Source organism: Ptychodera flava, chromosome 8 (assembly GCF_041260155.1).
Source record: "Ptychodera flava strain L36383 chromosome 8, AS_Pfla_20210202, whole genome shotgun sequence".
NCBI lineage: Eukaryota > Metazoa > Hemichordata > Enteropneusta > Ptychoderidae > Ptychodera > Ptychodera flava.
Window position 1 is genome coordinate 5,965,262 of NC_091935.1, and position 20,525 is coordinate 5,985,786.

Genomic DNA, 20,525 nt, shown 5'->3' on the forward strand with positions numbered 1-20,525 from the left:
GGAAACATGGATGTAGAGAACAAGCAAGATATTGACAGCCCGGATTGACAGCCAAAGCAGTCGAAAAAAACAAAGTCCAACATTTTGAACAGGAAGCTTTCATGAGCAGGTACGCCTTCCGTTATGTGTTATGCCGAGCTTCCAAGCTAAATGTCGTTGTTCAGGTGGAAATCGCGGGAAAATCATTCGAAATCATCGAATGAAATAAGACAACTGAGGCAGGGGGTAGTGAACATCTCTGATGACCAGGCCCGGAATCCTTACACTGAAGTTCAAGTGTTGTCTGGCCACACGGATATTGTGCACCATCTAACAAAGATAGATCAAGACAGATGCGTTTCAGCTGGTGATGATAATACTGCTATAATTTGGGACATACAAACTGGCCAGAAATTAGCCGTTCTGTCATTGCACACCAGGCCCATCACCTGTTTGCTCGTTATAAGCAGTGACCTGGTACGAGAAGAGTATGCAATTGATAAGGTATTGCTGACGGCTTCATCTGATCGGGTCATCGAATATGGGATATCGACAGTGGCCAATGCCTGATAACAATTACAGAGCACAGTGGAACTGTCAGGTATTTGGTTACCATCGATGATCTTGGCGTATTTTGCACCGGAGGACAGGATCTGTGTGTGTTCAGTCACATGGGTCAACTGCTTCATAAAGTTGCGAGGAAAGATGAACAGGCCGATATCCATCGACTTTTGTCCATTAAAAGCAACAGAATAGTGGTGGCATCAGGGAAGTCTCTTCAAGTTTATAAATTAAACGTGTCAGACCAGGGCGAGGTCACGCACATCGAGTGCTTGAAAACTCTTAAAGGTCATCGGGAGGCCATTCGAAGCCTGATCAAAATATCAGACAGATCCTTTGCTAGTGGATCTATCGATGGCAGCATCATGGTTTGGACGAGTCATGCATTGAACCCATCGAGGGAGTTCAACTTCAAAGCCAGATACGAGGGTGATTCACATGGCTACCCATTTAGTGTACAGGACATGGTAACAATTGAGGAGAGGTATATACTGGCTGCTATTGGATCTGGCTTCTGCCTGTATGATGTCATCAAGGAAACCTGCCTCATTGAGAAGCTTGGCGCTCACTACTCCAAGATTCACCGCATAGATTTGATGTATGGTGGATTGTTCATAGGCACTTGCTCCGAGGATGGGACCATCCGGTTATGGGGTTGTCCAACCATTTCATGTCTACCCAGTAACTGTGGAACAGCACAAACAGCAGACGACGACCAGAGTGTGCTTGTCAAGATCATGGGGAAGCATGCCCCTGGGCAACAAGATGGTAAGGCCAAGAGATTCTCCAGCCCTCCGGTGTTCGAGCCGACACTCCTTGGAGAATGCCGAGGGCATTCTGGTAGTGTGTGTTGTTTCCAGGACTATGGCAGTGATGGTTTTGTAAGCTGTGGTATGGACAATCTGCTCATACTGTGGAAAGATGGCGTTGTGCAGGCTGCAAAAAGAAATGACATTGTGCGGAAACTGCTAAATTGGAATGTGCTTTAGTCTAGCATTTCTCTGTTTTAACTTCTGACACTTGATCATTATATGTGGACAAAACCTTTGCTTTATTTTCAGATTAACGAATCAGATATCTTATCAGGAAAACAAAACAGATACTAAGCGACCAAGTTACAACTCTAAATGCAATTTGTCTGTCAGGAGCTATAGAGAACTTCGGTGCTTATTGATTATACTGGTATACGGAGTGATTTTTGGAAGTATACTTTTACCATGAACCAATCTTGTGCAATATCTAGTGCATAGAAAAGTCAGACTTTTTCCAGCTAAGTACTACTAATGTCCTGTCAAGACGTGATTTGCAATTTTTGGTGAAAAGATCAACATTTACAATTAATTTGGAATTTTAAAAACATCTGAGATGTTGCTTTAACCTGTTTTGTACTTGTTTGTTAGATTGCCACTTTTTGATTCAGTTTCAAAGGAAATTGACAAAAATAGCGATTTTTTTTAACTTTTTCATTGAGCTTCTTAATTGTCACTATGATTGAGTCCAATGAATTACTCTGAAATCAGACAAAGTGTTACAATATTTGGTTGTGAGGACATTTTTGCATCGTTACCCAGTTTTCCTACACATATATTCACCCACTAGTTTGAAAACAACAGAGGTATTATATAAAAGCTTGGGGACAAGAGGGTTGAGGAACCTTTTTTTCAAAAAAATCATCCTTTTTTATTTTCATTTTATTCAGAAATATTGGAAAGAGAAGTGTAGAGAAAAGCTATTGTTAGGGTTTTATGATACCCGCATGTCAGAGATAAGCTGACCCTGGAAGGTGATCCTACACCTCTCACCAGACTGTTCATCCCTTTTCTCAGAATAAAGGTGGTCCAGCTCATTGAAAACGATTGGGATTTATCAAATTTTGAAGGCAGAGGGTTGACTGTACACTTTTTGTCCTGATTCTGCAGGGGTCCTGTACTTCATGAATAGGAGAGACCTATTTGTAATATGTAATAATAGGATAGGCAATGTGACATGATAGTAATGGATAGGTTTAGGTCATTTTCATTCAACAAAGTATTATTATGATAGACATGGGCTCACTAGACTTACTGAGATCACAGTACTGTAAAGTCTGTGATGCTTTATCGACCTTGATCTCAATCAATTTTGGTCTGAAGACTTGTTCAATCCTGGAGGTTAATTTGTCAAATTATTCAGACTTGAATAAACAACTTTCAAAATAATGAAAAATTGTGCTGCATTTTCTTCTCACAAATGCTGTGCTACTGCGCAATATTGTCTCTCCTAATATTCCTGCCTTTGGCAATGTTCAATCCGAGGACCAGGAAATCAGTAAGCTCCTTTGGGAATGTGATTTAAACCAACCAATCAGTGTTTACCTTACAGAGCATGTGACTCACACCAACCAATCACTTGTTTTCCTACTGATATTGAAAAATTCAATGGTGATACATAAATGAGATCATGCCAAAATCACCTGTTTGAAATAAAGACAATTTATTCTTTCCTAACAAAATAACCTCTGCCAGAATGAAAGTTGATATTGGAATTGTAGTATCAAAGGTATGTCATCAACACAATATATTAGAGAACATGACACAATGAAAGTGGGCAAGTATACTATGAGCCAGCATTTTAATTGAGCTGAAAGTTCTGTTTTCCATGCCATTTTGTTTGAAATATCCTACTGACACTACATTTATATTTGCATTATGAAGATTTACCGGAGAAGTTCAAAGTTCCAGACAAATCAACACAGAAAATTGGTAACACTCTTTGCTCAAAACCATTTCAAGCTGAGCCTCAGTTTTATCAGTTCAAATTTTTGAAATTAAGAACCCTCTTTGTTGAAAGGTATAATAGAAAAGTAAATGCATTCATCAGGATAGCATTTGATAGAGAATTTGCTCATATGGTAACTTTTTCATCGATTAACATCATCAAACATGTTTTTTGAAGACATTTTTTCTTTGATACTGTTTTACACTGTTTTATACTTTATGGTCAATGGATAATTACTGTGGTTTTACGACTTATCCGGACACCAAACTTGCTAATTACCCAGCAACTTCGCTGATGATATTCAGACTTTGATCAGTAATTACCAAAGCACTTTGGTAATTCACCTCAAACTTGATACTTGATCTGGATGCAGTAACTCCATGGGTGGCAAAGTGTAAACACAGACGGCCGACATCTCAGTGCATAGCATAAACCAATTTGAGACATGAGTTTGCACTCAAAGTTTTCAACAGTGTACCCATAGTTGCTGAACAAAGTGATGAAAATGGCACAGGACAAATACAACTTGCATTGCAGTAAACCTGCCCACTGCACCAAAATATTTCTGTAACTTCAATGGACATCATGCCTGGTTGAACAGTCCTACTTAAATACTTTTTCCACTCAATTCGTGTTGATTTAGGCACAATTATTGAACACCACTCAAACTTTCAATCTCTTTCCTAAATCGACTTACACCTGAAGAAATTGTAAAGGAAGCTAGAATACAGAAAAGATTTTCAATCTCTCTATCTTCATGAACGGGCATTCCTCGATCACATTTATGCTGATAGACAACCATTGCCAAAAGGCAGCAAAACTCAGCAACGATTCTGAGCTAAACTGACGCAGTATTTCAAATCCCTGCATCAAATGAAATTGAAAACACAATCCCATCAGTGACATTTGGTAAAATTTTCACATGAATCATATCTTGAAATAAAAAAAGTGAAACAAAGACGTCTTGTACTTTGCCGATCAACAGCACAGTGTGAACTGTGAAGTGGCATCTGCATTGCCTGCACGTAAAAGCAACTCAGTGTACTCAGTATCAAATGGTCTGCATCTTATGAAAACAACAACTGGCAGTGAAAGTTGTAATAGTCACCGGTAAAAACTCTTCACAGATGAAAGGATAATTGCTTCAAATGAATGAAACTGCAGGTTTTAGAGGAGGAAAACCAATGGTGGATGCGTGGAGTGGGACTATTCTATTTAGGTGACGGAGACGGAGGGTCATAGGATTATAAATAAACTGGATAACGTAGGATTTTTCTCACAATACTGTAACAGGAATTCCAATGTCCCCTTGTTTTAACGTCAGTAATAGTTTTTCTGCTCTGAAGAGTAATTTAACAAACTCTAACGACCCATTATACTCTCCTAACCTCTCCGTAGTTGAGTTTTACATGTAACACGGATGAACAGCACACATGTACATATGTTGGTTTTACTGAGGAATGCTGTTCAGTGGAATGCCAACCCCTGGTCACAAATTAGTTTATGGCACTAGTATGATACTTATCAGTGACTTTGTATACACATTGTGTACCCCATGGAGCACTCATGCAGCCAGATCAAGTATCAAGTTTGAGGTGAATTACCGAAGTGCTTTGGTAATTACCGATCAAAGTCTCAATATCATCAGCGAAGTTGCTGGGTAATTAGCAAGTTTGGTGTCCGGATAAGTCGTAAAACCACAGTAAACAGCAACTTACCTAACATGTATAAATCTATAGTGAAAGCAATAATAGCTTTGCATGATTAACCCACTATTCTCAGCCTTTACACACAAAATAGTGACAATGTACTTTCTTGTTTTGATAACTACTCTGGCACAATACCCTACGGAACTTTGTTGATGTATCGGTGTATGTATTCAGGCAGAATGCATTGTGGGACAGATATTTTGACCCACAGTCTTATTCTTTTCTTGTCCACCTCTGGTGAGGACTATGTTTAATACTCATTGGATAAGAAAAAATTTCAGTCTCTGTGTTTCAAACATAGCATCAATGACACATGGCTCACATTTGGTTCAATGTGGCGGGCCAGAGTGAGTATACTTAACATACTTAACTAAGTTTACCCCTGGGAACATGCAAACCAAGTTTCAAAGCAATACAAAATTTCACCACAATTTTTACAAATCAGACAGAGGTCAACCCTAGGATCAAGAATATCAAGTATCAAAGCAATCAAAGATAAAATTTTTGGAGAAAATGATTTGACCAAAAATGGGAAAAATTGCTCCAAAAATACAACTATGAAAATTTCACCACAATTTGAACAAATCTGACAGAGGCGAACTCTGGGATCATACATACATCGCTGTTTCAGAGATTTTTTGACCAAAAACCGTGAAAATTGCCCCAAAAATACCACCATGAAAATTTCACCATAATCTGAATAAATCTGACTAAAGTCGCCTTCACAAACCTGCATACCAAATTTCAACCAAATCCGGCCCTTGGTTATACAGGCTTTGGCAATTTGCAGGGTTTTCCCATTTTTACCGCATTTGCATATTTTTGACACTGTGCATATTTTTTGACACTATGAGGAGTTCATTTGAACAAATTCACATCTCCACCCCTGGCAGCAACTGTGCGATATTACGATAGCAGGTGCTGCGGTTTTGGAGTTTTTGATGTGGATGGACATACACCCACACACACTCTCATACATATTAACATACATACATACATTGAGACGCCGCTGACTTACCATATAAGCCCCCTTTGGTATTAAATACATATACCAAATGTGAGCCAAAATGAACCCCCAAAAGTGGTAGGACAAAAGAATATTATAAAAGTTTGAGTCCAAATATCTGTCTCTGAGACACATTCTGCCTAACGTTCATTTCAAAGTTTATTGATATAATGATTTAGGTAAGTGGAAAGGAATCACTGTCACTACCAGATGATGTGTCAACCTTAAGATATTTTATTACAATGACAACTTCCTATGAGACTGGTTGTAAAATATTATCCAACCACACATGGAAGTCAAATGAGATCTCAACAAAAAGGTAAAATGTAGCTGTGTTTGAGGAATACAAAATGACATAGGAACTACAATGCTAATTGTAAATAGACACTAATTTACCAACTCACTGCACAGTATAGTCTAGCTAGGATTGTACTCACAGACTGTAACTCAAATTTTGATACCTCTGAATGCAGTCTGTCAAAATTTCCATGACAGCAGTAATTGGCTATTAACAATGGAGATAGTATGGGTGAAAATATCAGTTATGCAATTGATGGAAATGTTGATGTCTGAACTAGTGCGCTATCAAATCAGTGTTTTTGCTAAGGTTTGGGTACACAGGTAAATGCTTTGGGGACCCAGGTAGCATTTCTATTGTTCTCTGATAGGATTGCATTGATATTCAATGAGGAACCCTGGTAAGATATAGCTGGGTACCACCTTTAACCCTTTACCTGTCAGACAGCATCACTTCCCCATCTGCCAAGTCAATAAAAAGCGGTATTGGGCCAAGACCATACGTATTTTCACCCACTTGGCTCAGTATGTTATAGCAGCTTTAGTCTGTAAAAATCATGTTTACAGTATCTATGTTTTCAGGGGCCTTCATATGTTCAATATTTTGTTGCAATGGACCATATGGGAAATGTTGTACTTTACTAGTTTTCACCAACTATACCTGATGGTGAAATATGAACTTGGCAGGAAAAGAGTTAACAAAAACTCTGAAATCCAATCTGGCACAATTTCTTTGACTTCCTGAAATTTTACATGTGTATACTGATATAGGGCTAATTGAAGGAAATATCGAGAAATTGTGGATTAGACTCAAAGAGTTAATTTAAAAAGTTTGGGGGCACACTGATCTGAATTGAACTGAGGATGAAGATGTATGGCTCTGATAGTACAGCCGACAAAGTCTGAGTACAATGATCAAAGACAGATCCTTCATGTCTTTGTCAATGGGATATCATTTGAAAAAAAATGTTTCTCAGTGCATATGAGTTTATATAGAATGGTAAATGCACATATATTCCGAATTGATACCATGCCCCTTTGCATTCTGGAATACATCGTTAAAATGTTTGGTATCTTCTTGGTACTATTTACACTATTTCCTCCCATTTCTGTAGTATATAAATTTCCAATTAATTTCCATCACAAGTCTTCATCAATCTTCTCAGAGGTGAGAGAGTTCTGTCTTTAGGTACAAAGCCTGTCTCTACTGCATACAGATCCTGTTGCTATACATGTATCTCATCGTTTTATGACATCATTTTCATTTCGCTGTCCACTGTACTACTGTTACTGTCCATATTGATGTCAGTCATTGCTTTTTCAGCACAGGGTGTACCCTGTTGAAGTGAGGGGATTTGTGAGGGGTCAAGGGGAGGCATGGACGCCATGTACGGTAACTGTGAGCTCTCCGGAGGTTTATTTTCATCCTCTGGATTGTTATCCCAATCTATTTTAAATCTCGTCACCCGAGGACTTGTAGCCAATATATTCCTTGTCATCTGAAATACAAACAAGAAGATAGGCTTATGAATTCCACTGAAATTCCTCTTACTAACCCCTTGAAATGATAATCAGTGATAAGATACTTGCAGCCAACCGACATGAATTTAATGATAAGGCAAATACATTCCCTAATCACAAATCTAGATAATATACTTTATTGCTGGCGCAAATAAACTTGGAACACCGAAGTCCCTATATACTTAGGAAAACCGCTGGCGATATCCCTATATCGCCAAGTGATTAGCCAAAGCCGTATCGCTAGTGAGTTAGATCATCTTACAGTTTGTTTATCGAAATCACTGCGGGGTGCCCATACTGTGTCTCATAGACAAAACACCATAGCAGAGGCCGTTCAAATTGCGTGAACGATGGTACAAGAAAGGATTGACGTTTTGAGTAAAGTTACTTGGGTAAATTTCGATGAGCAGGGAACCTGTTGAAGCAACCGTTTTGACAGACTTTCCCTCAAAATGAAGAAAGAGTGCAGGTGAGAAACGGTAGGTGTTGTCATGGAGTTCGCTATCGTTTGGCTTCGTTTCGTTGTGCAGGCGTGTCATCATAAATGCCGTCATTTCCACTATCTCACAAAAATTGTAAATTACGCCTGGCATCGTGGTTAAATCTTTGCTGCGAATCCGTAGCCTCTACCACTCAGGAGTGGCAGGGCTCGATTTCGCAGCAAGTTAAATCTGTATTTTTAACTTTCATTTTTATAAAGTGATCAGCTTACGTTGAGGTTTACAATGTGCGTCTCTTTCTTATATGTTGTACATGAACCTTTATTCACGTTTTACACCCATCGAGCGATGTAATATCTCGAGCATGTACTTCGACAATTTCCATTCAATGCGACAGTGTTTCCTTGAGTGAAATTCAAAGTCGCTAAATTTCTAATTTCGTTTCGAAGAAACCGGTTTGTCCATAGACCCTCGTTTCTCGAGGATCTATGGTTGGTCGACCGGTGTAAAGTAGATGCACTAAGTGAGAATAGACGGTTGTGAAATACCAATGGTACCGGTACGTTACCGGTATGTTATCGGCCGTGCACCGATGCGAGTTGCTAGGTAAAACTTCCTGGCTCTGACGTTTTTTTATCCGACATGTCGTAGCGAAATTCTGGTGAGAACTAATACTGGCAAGGTTTCGGTTTTCGGAGAATTTCAGTGTAACAGCTGATTATCAAGTTGAAATAAAGCGCGAGCGTGGATGGTCTGACTTGTTGCTGGCGCACGGCGTGGCGCATATGGCGTGGCGGGGAATCTATGTTACAAGCATCCAACTGTCGGCCATAACTCTACGGTCGCCATCGACGGCTTTCGTGATTTTGAAGAATAGAGTAAACCGTAGATAAAGCTAGACCTTTTCTCGGCTTTGTTTCTGAAAACCTCTCCTCAGAGGCAAAGGCGACGTAAACCGTGTCCGAGTCTCGGCCTTGACATGACACAAGAAAGTCATAGTTCAATCACATTTATTTGCGTGCGTCATACAGATGATATCATTATTCATAGGGGTATCCGCATGAAGTGGGTACATACTATTCTCAAGAAACGTACGATGAAAAAGGACAGGCTAAATAAAAAGGTTTCAATCATATCATCAATTGCAAAGAACGCTGAAATGCTGCAGATTTTAATCGCTATGGCAAAGTTTGTTTTTTGACCTCAACGTTATCCGATCGAGAACGTAAACTTGGTTTGACCCAAAGTTTGAAAATGTGTTTTCTGATCTCCCGCGGCATGGCCCGCAGCCTAGCCAGTGACGTCGACGTTTCGTACTTCGAATTCTGAGAGCTACATCAAATCGCCACGATCAGCGGACAAGAAATTACTATTTTCAAATCGCCATCACCAAAAAAATTACAGAGAAATGAGACAACACGGTGAGAAAAAAGGCACATCATCAATGATGTTGATAACCTACATTTTGCTTCAAAACGGGTACCTTTTCAAACCACCCAGATTCCCGATACCAACTCGCCCGAATTCAATTTGTTGGGCGAGCCAACGATATATTTTTCCTGCAAACGTAAACAGACTTGCACTGTGCACTGAAGGAATAGTTGGCGATATCTTTACCGAAACTGAAAAAAATAGCTAAAGAAGTAGCCATCTCTCAGGCAGTACACGGCCAAGGTAAACCTGAGCGTTCATATTCGACTATAATGGAGCATTTTCAACGAAAACGGCGATGTCCAGGCGATGACTTATTTTTAAAGTTGAAGAAAAATGCTTAAAATTTTGGTTGTGTTAGTCAATCTATCGAAATATTTTGTTCTAACTGATAAAATCATAGACAGTCTCGATTATACCATCCATAATTAATATTTACAGACTAAATCGACAGGGGGGGAACGCGGTACGAACGAACGTGTAAACTCAAACAACGGGCGAGTTGATTTCGGACCAATATGACTAAAATCAGATGTAGGTTCCCTGGTCATTGAAATTTACCAACGTAACTTTACTCAAAACGTCAATTCTTTATTGTACCATCGTTCACGCAAAATGAACGGCCTCTGCTAAGGCGTTTTGTCTATGAGACACAGCATGGGCACCCCGCAGTGTTTTCGATAAACAAAGTGTAAGATGATCTAACTCACTAGCGATACCGCTTTGGCTAATCACTTGGCGATATAGGGAAATCGCCAGCGGTTTCCCTAAGTATATAGGGACTTCGGTGTTCCAAGTTTATTTGCGCCAGCAATAAAACGTATTGATGTCAAATATTTCCACTTCACAGCAGATTCTTCATGCTAAGAAAACAGTTACATGTAAGTAAAAACTGTGTATATCGATGGACTTCCATTTGGTCTCAGACATATATTTGATGTGAATAATTCAACAAAGATAATCCAGTGTTGACCTGAACACGAATTTCCAACAGTCAGACCTATAGTCACTGGCGGTTCATCTTTCTTGATCATATAGGTATGTAATACTACACTATGAGTCTTTGAATGTGAATGTGATATGAGTGCTTTTATGTTTGTGCTCACATGTATGTATACACATATGGCTGTACTTTATGTTATGGGGATGTACTTCTACATACATGTACTGGTAAAGTTTTATTTCAGGTTCTGTTGCAGTGTTGTATTGAAATACAGTCATCAGACTTCCTTGTCAGTGCTTTATGCTATTTTTGGGACAATAGATAAATGATTTTGGAATCTCTATAATCCTGGGACCCCTTACCATTTCTGTTATCCCCTAGTATAGTTGTATTGATATATCCCTTTTCCTGCCAAGCGCCCTTGTCCGTTATCCTGCCAAGTCCGTAGAAAACGGCCCCCTTTTCCATGCCTGCAAAGATTGGCTCTCCTGCACGTTATCCTGCCAGGCATTTTGGCAGAAACCACCCATTTTCAGGGTAGTTTTAGCCCTACTTATACGTGTTAGACTCCGATAATTTCAACATGCCCGTAGACAGGGGAAGGTGCTCAAGGGTTACTGTGGAAAAAAAATTGAGGTCACCGGCTTTGTTTGCCCCTGGGAGTGCGTCATTTTATTGCCGTTTCATGTTTTTTTTTCGGAAATAAACTCGTTCAGTATTACGCACGTCCGCTAGGCACAAACATCACCTCACTCGTCTGTTGTCAGAGACCCTAGGGGTCGTGCGAGGGTGCAGCAGCACCGGCAAACCTGTCCTTTTTCCTCCAGGGTAGGGTCAATTGAATACGTACCTTAAACGACTTGGCAGTGTAGCACAAAACTACGTTTTTGCCGTTGTTCTAACGACATAGCTGAGCCATTGAGGCACAGTTTCCACGTAGTTTCGCCAGCTCGTTTGGGAGTTGGCTTACGAGTGTTACCGTTCATAACCGACTTAATCAAGCGGTCCTCAGTCAGGTACGGGTTTGTACCGCCATGGCTTGGGCTGCAGCTAACCAGTGATAACCAGTCACTACACCCAAGTTGTCAGTCTCACTTTTGCGATGCACGGGTACAACGCAATATGCTTCCATTGTTCTAGCCATCGACGTCTCCACATGCCTGGCAGCCATTGTGGCTAGCTGGTTTGCATAACAAAAGCAGTCCCTGCTCAGTACAGGCGGTATCCCCGTAGCATTGACCTCATGTCCCCTGAATTCTCGGTACGCAAATAGCGTACGTAGCAACCAAAGTCGTCGGCAACAGGATACGTTTGCCTGCAAACCAGAGCCAATACTTCGGACGATGGAATAAATAAAAATAGCGTCAATGACACTGTAGCTCCCATCCTGGACTATTTAGTGTTTGTTCTCTGGTCAGATATTTGAACATGTGTGAAAGGGATAAAGTGCATGAAGTGAAAATACTTAAATGAAATGTACTGGAGACAGTGAAATATGTTTAATGTAATTATTCAGAATATAAAATGGAAAAAAGACAGAATTAGATATATCGAATACTGTGATACAACCATTAACTCAACAAGTCATTTACAATGACATAGTCCCCACTTGTAATAGGAGTATTAGTCTTGATGGGGCAGGAAAATGTGGTCATTAAGAAGTATCACTGGAGTGTACATGTTGAGATCTATGGGCACATAGGTCTATGTTGTTGTTCCCAATTTGAAACACATGAGCATGTCTAAGTTATGGTTCTAAATCGGGAAAAAGACCAGACCTCTAGCAGTATTGGCCAGCCAAGAAATACATATGCGCATTATAAATGAGGTACAAGATGTGACATCTTAAGGTCTAATATCCTATCAAAATTGCAGGGTATAGAACTTGTGGTTACTGAAATATGCATATATATGTATAATCAAGGTCAAGGTCATCGAGGTCACATGACATTTTGAAAAAAAATTATATTATAATAATAATAATAATAATATTGGGTTCTTATATAGCGCACATATCCACAAGTAGATGTGATCAAGGCGCTTTACAATTATTATTATTACCCCTGGTCACTGGACCTAATATGATACCACTCAACTCCCTGGGGAGCAGACAACAGCTCACATGTGCAGCCAATAAGCGCAGCAGAGCTAAACGCACACATAACAACCTCTGTCCTACCAGGTACCCATCACTCCTGGGTGGGGAGAAGCAATGAGGAATAAAGTGCCTTGCCCAAGGACACAACACCACAGCCATGCCGGGGCTCGAACTCACCATCCTTTGATCGTGAGTCCACTGCTCTAGCCACTGGCCCATGATGCCTCCTCCATATTGCTAATTAATCCCTATATGCCAAAAAATCTGATCTCTAGCTCTATTCGCTTGCCCAGAATTAGATGTGTACATAATTAATGAGGTAAAGCGTGTGTTGTCATAAGGTCTCCCATCCTACTAAATACAAAGGACATAGCACTTGTGGTTACTTATTTATTGACATAAACATATATTTTAGGTAAAAGGTCATCGAGATCACATGACATTTGGTCAAAAATTTCTCTTCTATAGTTATCCCTATATACCCAAAATCAGACATCCAGCTCTATTGGCTCGCTCAGAATGAGATATGCGCATAATTATTGAGGTACAGTATGTGGCGTCATAAGGTGTCCAATCATACCAAACATGAAGGGTGTAGCACTTGTGGTTACCGAGTTATGGAAAAATATGTATATTTGAGGTCAAAGGTCACCGAGGTCACGTGACATTTTGTCAAAAAAATTGTTTTGCTAAGTTATCCCTATATACCAAAAATCAGACCTCTAGCTCTATTGGCTCGCTCAAAATTAGATATGTGCATAATTAATGAGGTACAATATGTGGCGTCATAAGCTGTCCCATCATACCATACATGAGGGGAGTAGCACTTGTGGTTACTGAGTTATGGACAAATATGTATATTTGAGGTCAAAGGTCACCGAGGTCACGTGACATTTTGTCAAAAAAATTGTATTGTTAAGTTATCTCTATATACCAAAAATCAGACCTCTAGCTCTATTGGCTCGCTCAAAATTAGATATGTGCATAATTAATGAGGTACAATATGTGGCATCATAAGCTGTCCCATCATACCATACATGAAGGGAGTAGCACTTGTGGTTACTGAGTTATGGACAAATATGTATATTTGAGGTCAAAGGTCACCGAGGTCACATGACATTTTGCAAAATAATTGTTTTGCTAAGTTATCCCTATATACCAAAAATCAGACCTCTAGCTCTATTGGCTCGCTCAAAATTAGATATGTGCATAAGTAATGAGGTACAATATGTGGCGTCATAAGGTGTCCCATCATACCATACATGAAGGCTGTAGCACTTGTAGTTACTGAGTTATGGACAAATATGTATATTTGAGGTCAAAGGTCACCGAGGTCACATGACATTTTGTCAAAAAATTGTTTTGCTAAGTTATTCCTATATACCAAAAATCAGACCTCTAGCTCTATTGGCTCGCTCAAAATTAGATATGTGCATAATTAATGAGGTACAATTTGTGGCGTCATAAGCTGTCCCATCATACCATATATGAAGGGTGGTAGCACTTGTGGTTACTGAGTTACGGACAAATATGTATATTTGAGATCAAAGGTCATCAAGGTCACATGACATTTTGTCAAAATATCCGAGATATCTGCGTGAACGGATGGACTCACGGATGGACGAACAGACGGACATGACCCAATCTATAAGCTCACTGGACTTCATCCGTGGGGACTAAAAATTGTGTCACTGCATCCTTTTTGCAATATGAATACGATGAGAAATGAAATTTTTATTTTTTGTGGCCTTATACATGGGAGTCTATGGAGATCTGCCTTATACATGGGAGTCTATGGACGTGTAAACTAAAAATATGCAAATTTCACCCACGATTTACCCAAATTTGGGAAAGGTCACTCCTATGCACTTCCATACCAAGTTTCAAATCAATCGGACTTGTGGTTTCAGAGCAGGAGATTTTTGACCAAAAATGGGAGAAAATTACAAAAAAATTCATGAAAAATAGCAAGTCCAAGATACTGACCCAAGATGCGCACAATCATTTCATGTCAGCCCAAAGTACTTACATGCTAATTTTTCATGTAATCTGCTCAGTGGTTATTGAGTTTTTTCAATTTTGACTGTTTTTACATTTTTTCACTTAATTTGCATATTTTTGGCAATGACAACTTCATTTGAACAAAATCTCATCTACAGCCCATCATCCATGTACACACCAAATATCAAGATGAAATGTACAGCGGTTTGTGAGTTTTTGATGTTGACGGACAGACATACAGACATACAGACGTACAGACATACAGACATTTTCCTAGCCTATAAGAATAGCTTCCATTGCCATATATACATATGGCTATGGGAGCTAAAAAATCCAAAGTCACGTCCATTGAATGGCACGGCCAAGACGGTGAAGGACGTTGCCTGGCTTGAACTTGCAGAGCTGAAGCCTAGCTTAGTACGTCGGACACCAGTTTGTAATGGTATTTCCGAGTCGTTCATATCCGTTCCATCGGAGGAACAATTGAGCCGTCCCGTCAAAAAAACGTTCTCATTTTCAGTCACGCACAACTGAATAAGTGACTTTCGTCTCGCACCATCGGCACCATCTGCCAAGTCGTTTGCAAGAGGTAGCCTTCTAGATTAGCATTGCCGAGTTGGTCAAGTTCGGCAGCAAGCTCTATAGTGCCAGGCAGCCAAGTATGTCCAACTCCGCCAGAAAACATCACCATGCTATCCTGCCAAGTCCGCTAAAAAGCGGTAAAAAAAACAACAGCCCCCTTGGTGTGGGGGACTGGCGGACAGGTTTCTGCACCTTTCCCTGTCTATCGACTCCCTGCCAACCCATTTGGAGGGGAAAGGCGTTCCTTGTCAGAGAACCTGTCCTCGGATGACCCCTAAACGCACAGGGGATAGCAAAACGTAGTGCCGTCGACTTGGCAGGAAAGGGGTACCCAAAAAGGGCCCGATTTCCACCGAGTTGGTAGAATAACGGTCACCAGTGCTTAGATTCTGGCTACACCGAATTTCAAGCGGATTTTCACCGGCTTGGCAGAAAAGGGATATACACTTCGCAAAAGTACTGTTTTCGTAGCTTTTGCCTTTCAGTGAAAAATAAAACATGGGTGTTATAAAATTTAAACATGAAGTGTGTTATGAAGACAAGCTTCCCAAAGCAAATAATACAAAATCTTTGTACCTTGTCAAACTGAGGTACAGTTGACGGGTTTTCTCGGAGTTCCGGATCTGTATATTCATTGTTGACATAATAACCGACCCTCACAAACTCATTGTTTCTGTATGAGCAGGTCAGCAAGACAACTGTAACTCCAACTGCGTCTGCTAAAGGAATTTTGGATGTGTCCGGCGGATCAGCCTGAAAGATATTGTGACATAAACAGCACATTATTATTATATAACTCAAAATGAGAAACCCTAGTTCATTGTTGCACTACATATCTTGATAAGGTAATACCAAAAAACAGCAGTACATCATCTAAGCTGTGTTTTAGGCCTTTGAATGCCAAGGTCAATTTTTATTGCCTTTATAAAATATAATGCAGACAATTTTTTTCAGATTTTCCCCTGAATTTTGATCTAAAGCTGTTGGTAAAAATTATCAAAAAAAATTACAGAAAAAATTGTAAAACTTAGAAAGCCTTGGCGAAAAATATTTACACTGAAAAGTATGGGTTGTATGATAGCTAAAGTACCATGAGACCAAAGAAAGTAAATTCCTTGTTATGCGTCCACTCAACATTCAAAAAGGTTGGTGAGTAAGTGGCTAAAAACATGAAAAATCAATACAAAATCACCTTCCCCAGTAATTATCTACATGCTTCATCACCTTCCCCAGTAATTATCTACATGCTTCAAGAGGGTAATTTTACATCTTCATATGGTTCAATGGTTGTGATATGAGAGCTGTAAGGAAGTATTTTGTCACAATGTTAAAGTCATGGCTTGGTTTTACAACAGAATATTGCCAATGATGGAAAATTCTGCAGAGAAATTTTTGGGTTTTTTTTCAAAAAACTCTGGAAACCTGGACACAAAGCAAAGAATTTACTTACAGTAATTCCTGAGAAATTGAAGAACATGCCCACTCACCTGAAATACAAACATATGCCTACCAGCTGCAACAGGTCCAACTAATACTGTGTCCAGAACTTGGTCATGATCTTCACTCTCAGCTGAACCCACATAGATAATCTTCCACTCCAAATCTATTCAATAGAAGAACATGAAGTCTGAGTCTTTTTGAACTACAGAGGGTGTTACACCTACTTAATATGTGAAAGCCATTAATAAGAAACCAGAAGGAGCTGATACAGTACTTCACTACACATCTTACATTGCCCAAGGTATATGCATTCTAATCTTCTTAGCTTTATACACAAGCCTTCATGGATGTTGAGTGTCAAGAAATGGTTTTCAATAAAGTTGTATCTCAGTGTCACCATGCCTCAGAACAAAGCCTTGTATTTCCTTGAATAAATTTGATAGAATGTGGTTGCCGTTGGATTGAATCATCGGATCTTATTGATTTTCTACAGTAAATTTGCATTGGATGCTGATTATTTGCCCATGACATATATACAACAGGGATCACTTTGGGGTGCAATAACGCGATATTTACGCTCAAAAATCAGAAATCGTATTCAGAAAAATCAATTGGGCAAAAAAGTTGCGCCAATAATGCAAATGGCGCATACGTTATACATTTACGCGATCTAAATTCATCGGTAACATTTGGCAGGTTTTCAGTACAGAACCACTCATTGTGTCACCGCAGAGAGCGCTATAATTATGCTAGAAAAGCTGTTGCCGAGTTACCCGTTTCAAACAGTGTTTGTGATTGGTTGCCAACAGGAAGTTTTGTGTTCATTGACAAATCATTGGAGTCGATGCAGCAAGTGTTCATTGCTGATGTACAGTGTAATGTTGTCACTCAAAATGGCGCTTTCGAAGGAATTCGTGTCCAGTACAAGTGGTAGTGTGAAGAAAAACGAGAACGCACTATTCTGGACTACTGTACAAGTGTTACTCCCGCACTAGAAAGTATGGATTCGATCGCCTCCGATTACGATTACACTCAGTGTGACAGTTTTCGGACAGGGTAGTGAATTTCGCCCAAAGCCGTTTCATAAATGACGAGCGCTACGAAATTTTATTATTATACCTTTCGAAACTTTATCGTGTTAATTCTCAAACTGTTAACACCGACAGAAGTGGCATTTAAGGAGTCAAAGATGCCAATTTTTTACCCATGTTGAGTGCCTGTAATCGGACTGCTATCGCAGTAATCGGACGTTGTATTTGGAATATGATTACAGGGGCTAAATATCGAACACGGGCTTTTTGAAACTTCGAACCCTGATTTTCAATTTCGATGTGTTCAGAAAACTATATGGAAATATTTCGTGATAATTAGTTAGGTTTAATCCATGGACGACGCAACTATATTTCAACGTGTATAGCACTTAGATATCGAACACGGGCTGTTTCTGTGTGTTGTGTTCGACACCTCGTATCGTACGGTGTGGCTAACTTAACCAAGTTTGTAGCGCCCGAAATAGCTTCTACAAAAAAAAAACTATTCAAAACGGGACATTAGCATCACCTGACTTAATATGCTGTAGCATAACTTGTAAAACGCTATCAAAATGGAGCGAAGTGAGTATAACGAACAGCATTTCATTAAATGTCTGAAAACTGAGGTCCGAAAACTGTCTCACTGAGTGTATTGTTATGCAAATTCACCAATATGCAGAAAATCAGGGAAAGTTAGGTCCGGTTCCCACAGACTTTGAAATTCTCGCACTGCCACTGTTTTTTTTCATGTGGGATTTTATCTCATGCAGTTCTTGAGCCAGGGTAATCCCTGTACAATCTTGGCAAGAGAATAGTCAATTGTGTGGTCAAGTAGTGAAAATAGAATGGGAAAGATCAATAATCTTTGATACCCTAACCCTTTTCCTGCCAGACAGTATTTAGACTATTACTTCCCCATCAGCCAAGTCAGTAAAAAGCGGTATTGAGCCAAAACATGACGTATTTTCACCCGCTTGGCTTGGTCTGTTATAGCATCTTTAGTCCAAAAAAATCAAGTTTACAGTATTTATGTTTTCAATAGCCTTAAAATGTACAGTATTATGTTAAAATACACCATATGGAATATGTTGTGTTTCATTAATTTTAACCATCTTGACCTGATGGTGAAAGATGGACTTGGCAGGAAAAGGGCTAATATGGCTCTTTCCAAAACTGATCATAGAGTGACTAATTGTAACATCACTCGTCTGTCAACATTTAATATCAATGCATATCTGATACCTCCTGAAGTTACATGCAACATAATAATTAGTGTTTGTAATTGCAATTCCTACATTGGCTTTCAGAAGTATGATTAAATTTTAGAACTACTGCCCTACATGGCTATGGCAATAGAAATTTCAATTGTGAGTAACAATTTATATAGGAGTACCATCACCTGCTACCATGATAATTGATAACTTTTGAGCGATCATGTCATACCTAATGTTTATGAAGTACCTGCTTGAAATTATACCAGTATATTTTTCCCCACTTTTTTACAGTTTTACTCCATTTCTATGTACTTCTATTTATTTTATTAATTTGTCTATTTATTATGTTCTTTGATGAATCAAGTTGTTGGACATTATACAGCAAATCACTTTCTTGTGCTCAACGTCATACAGTTGCCTACCTGTTCGCACTTATAGGACTTCTTCCCTGGCTGCTCTCTAACAGCAGATAAGATCTTTAAATCACGCCCCAAACACCCCTTGGTCTATGAATAATATAATTACCCATGATACACCAGTTTTAATCTGCAGCATATGAACTCACTATAGCACTGCATGCATCAATCTTTCCTGAAGGCGAAAGCCACCCAGGAAGTCACTTTACGGTAAGAGGATGACTTTGAGTCGACAAAATGTAACTCGGACAATGCTTTGACTGCGTAGTTGTACCCTTGTGAAAGAATGACGGGTATAGAATCGTTCCCTTTCACTGCTTATGAGTATACAACTACAGAGCAATACTCGCGAAACAAAAGATGCAGCAGGCAGGCACAGTTCCTTCACCATAGCGGGAATCAGTGACTGTTTGTACACACAAGTTCAAGTGACAAAGATCTAATGTGTAATCGTTTAGACCCAACTTACTACTATAAATGTGTATGTTGCCAAAACAGACTTTTAAAAAGCGGAATGTGCAAAAATAGGATCTCCAGTCTCAGGACATGAAAAATCAAATCACTAAACCTTTACGTACCTTCTTTGAGAACGTCTAGACACTCAAACGTGATTTCGAACTGGAAGGGATTCAGGAAGGGCGATGGGTTGTCCAATACGACGACGTTGTTTATCTGTATGATTGCCATGTTGAAGACGAAGTTTCTCGAAAATAAGAAAATGGACTAATACAATCAGGTTACTGGATGTCCTTAGTTGTAAATTCTTCGGGGAAACTTGAATATTGTAGGTGCCGGGCGCTATTTTTGGGGGGAGTCAGTGTGCTGACTCCACAACAAAGTCGAAATGCTGAAACTGGCGGGGAAATACCATCATCCAAGAAAGGTATTACGCTATTGGTCGATTTGTAGCAATTACCTTACACCTCACATGATTGGTCTGATATTTTTCAGCCTCGTTAAAAAAAATCTATCTGCTTGTCTTTAAAATAAAGACTGATTTTGCTTAATTTCATTTTACTGTTTATAATCAGAAAATGTACTGGGTTATACAAATAAAGTCTGTATCTATACCAAAATTCTCTCACCAAACCAATTGCAA

At 39.4% G+C, this 20,525-nt stretch overlaps 2 protein-coding genes across 2 annotated transcripts; one reads left to right on the forward strand and one right to left on the reverse strand.

Moving 5' to 3' along the window:
* The first annotated feature begins 14 nt into the window (after positions 1 to 14).
* On the forward strand, positions 15 to 1,699 carry LOC139138285 (WD repeat-containing protein 41-like). Its single transcript, XM_070706598.1, is given in 2 exon segments — positions 15 to 514; positions 517 to 1,699. Coding segments are annotated over 2 exon segments (1,377 nt in total). The 5' UTR covers positions 15 to 150; the 3' UTR covers positions 1,530 to 1,699.
* A 4,524-nt stretch (positions 1,700 to 6,223) lies between these two features.
* LOC139138287 (histone chaperone ASF1A-like) lies at positions 6,224 to 20,281 on the reverse strand. Its single transcript, XM_070706599.1, has 4 exons — positions 20,005 to 20,281; positions 16,813 to 16,928; positions 15,902 to 16,078; positions 6,224 to 7,808 (listed from the first exon to the last, which is right to left on the reverse strand). Exons 1-4 carry the CDS (start codon positions 20,111 to 20,113, stop codon positions 7,557 to 7,559), a joined length of 654 nt encoding a protein of 217 aa, XP_070562700.1. The 5' UTR covers positions 20,114 to 20,281; the 3' UTR covers positions 6,224 to 7,556.
* Positions 20,282 to 20,525: the final 244 nt, after the last annotated feature.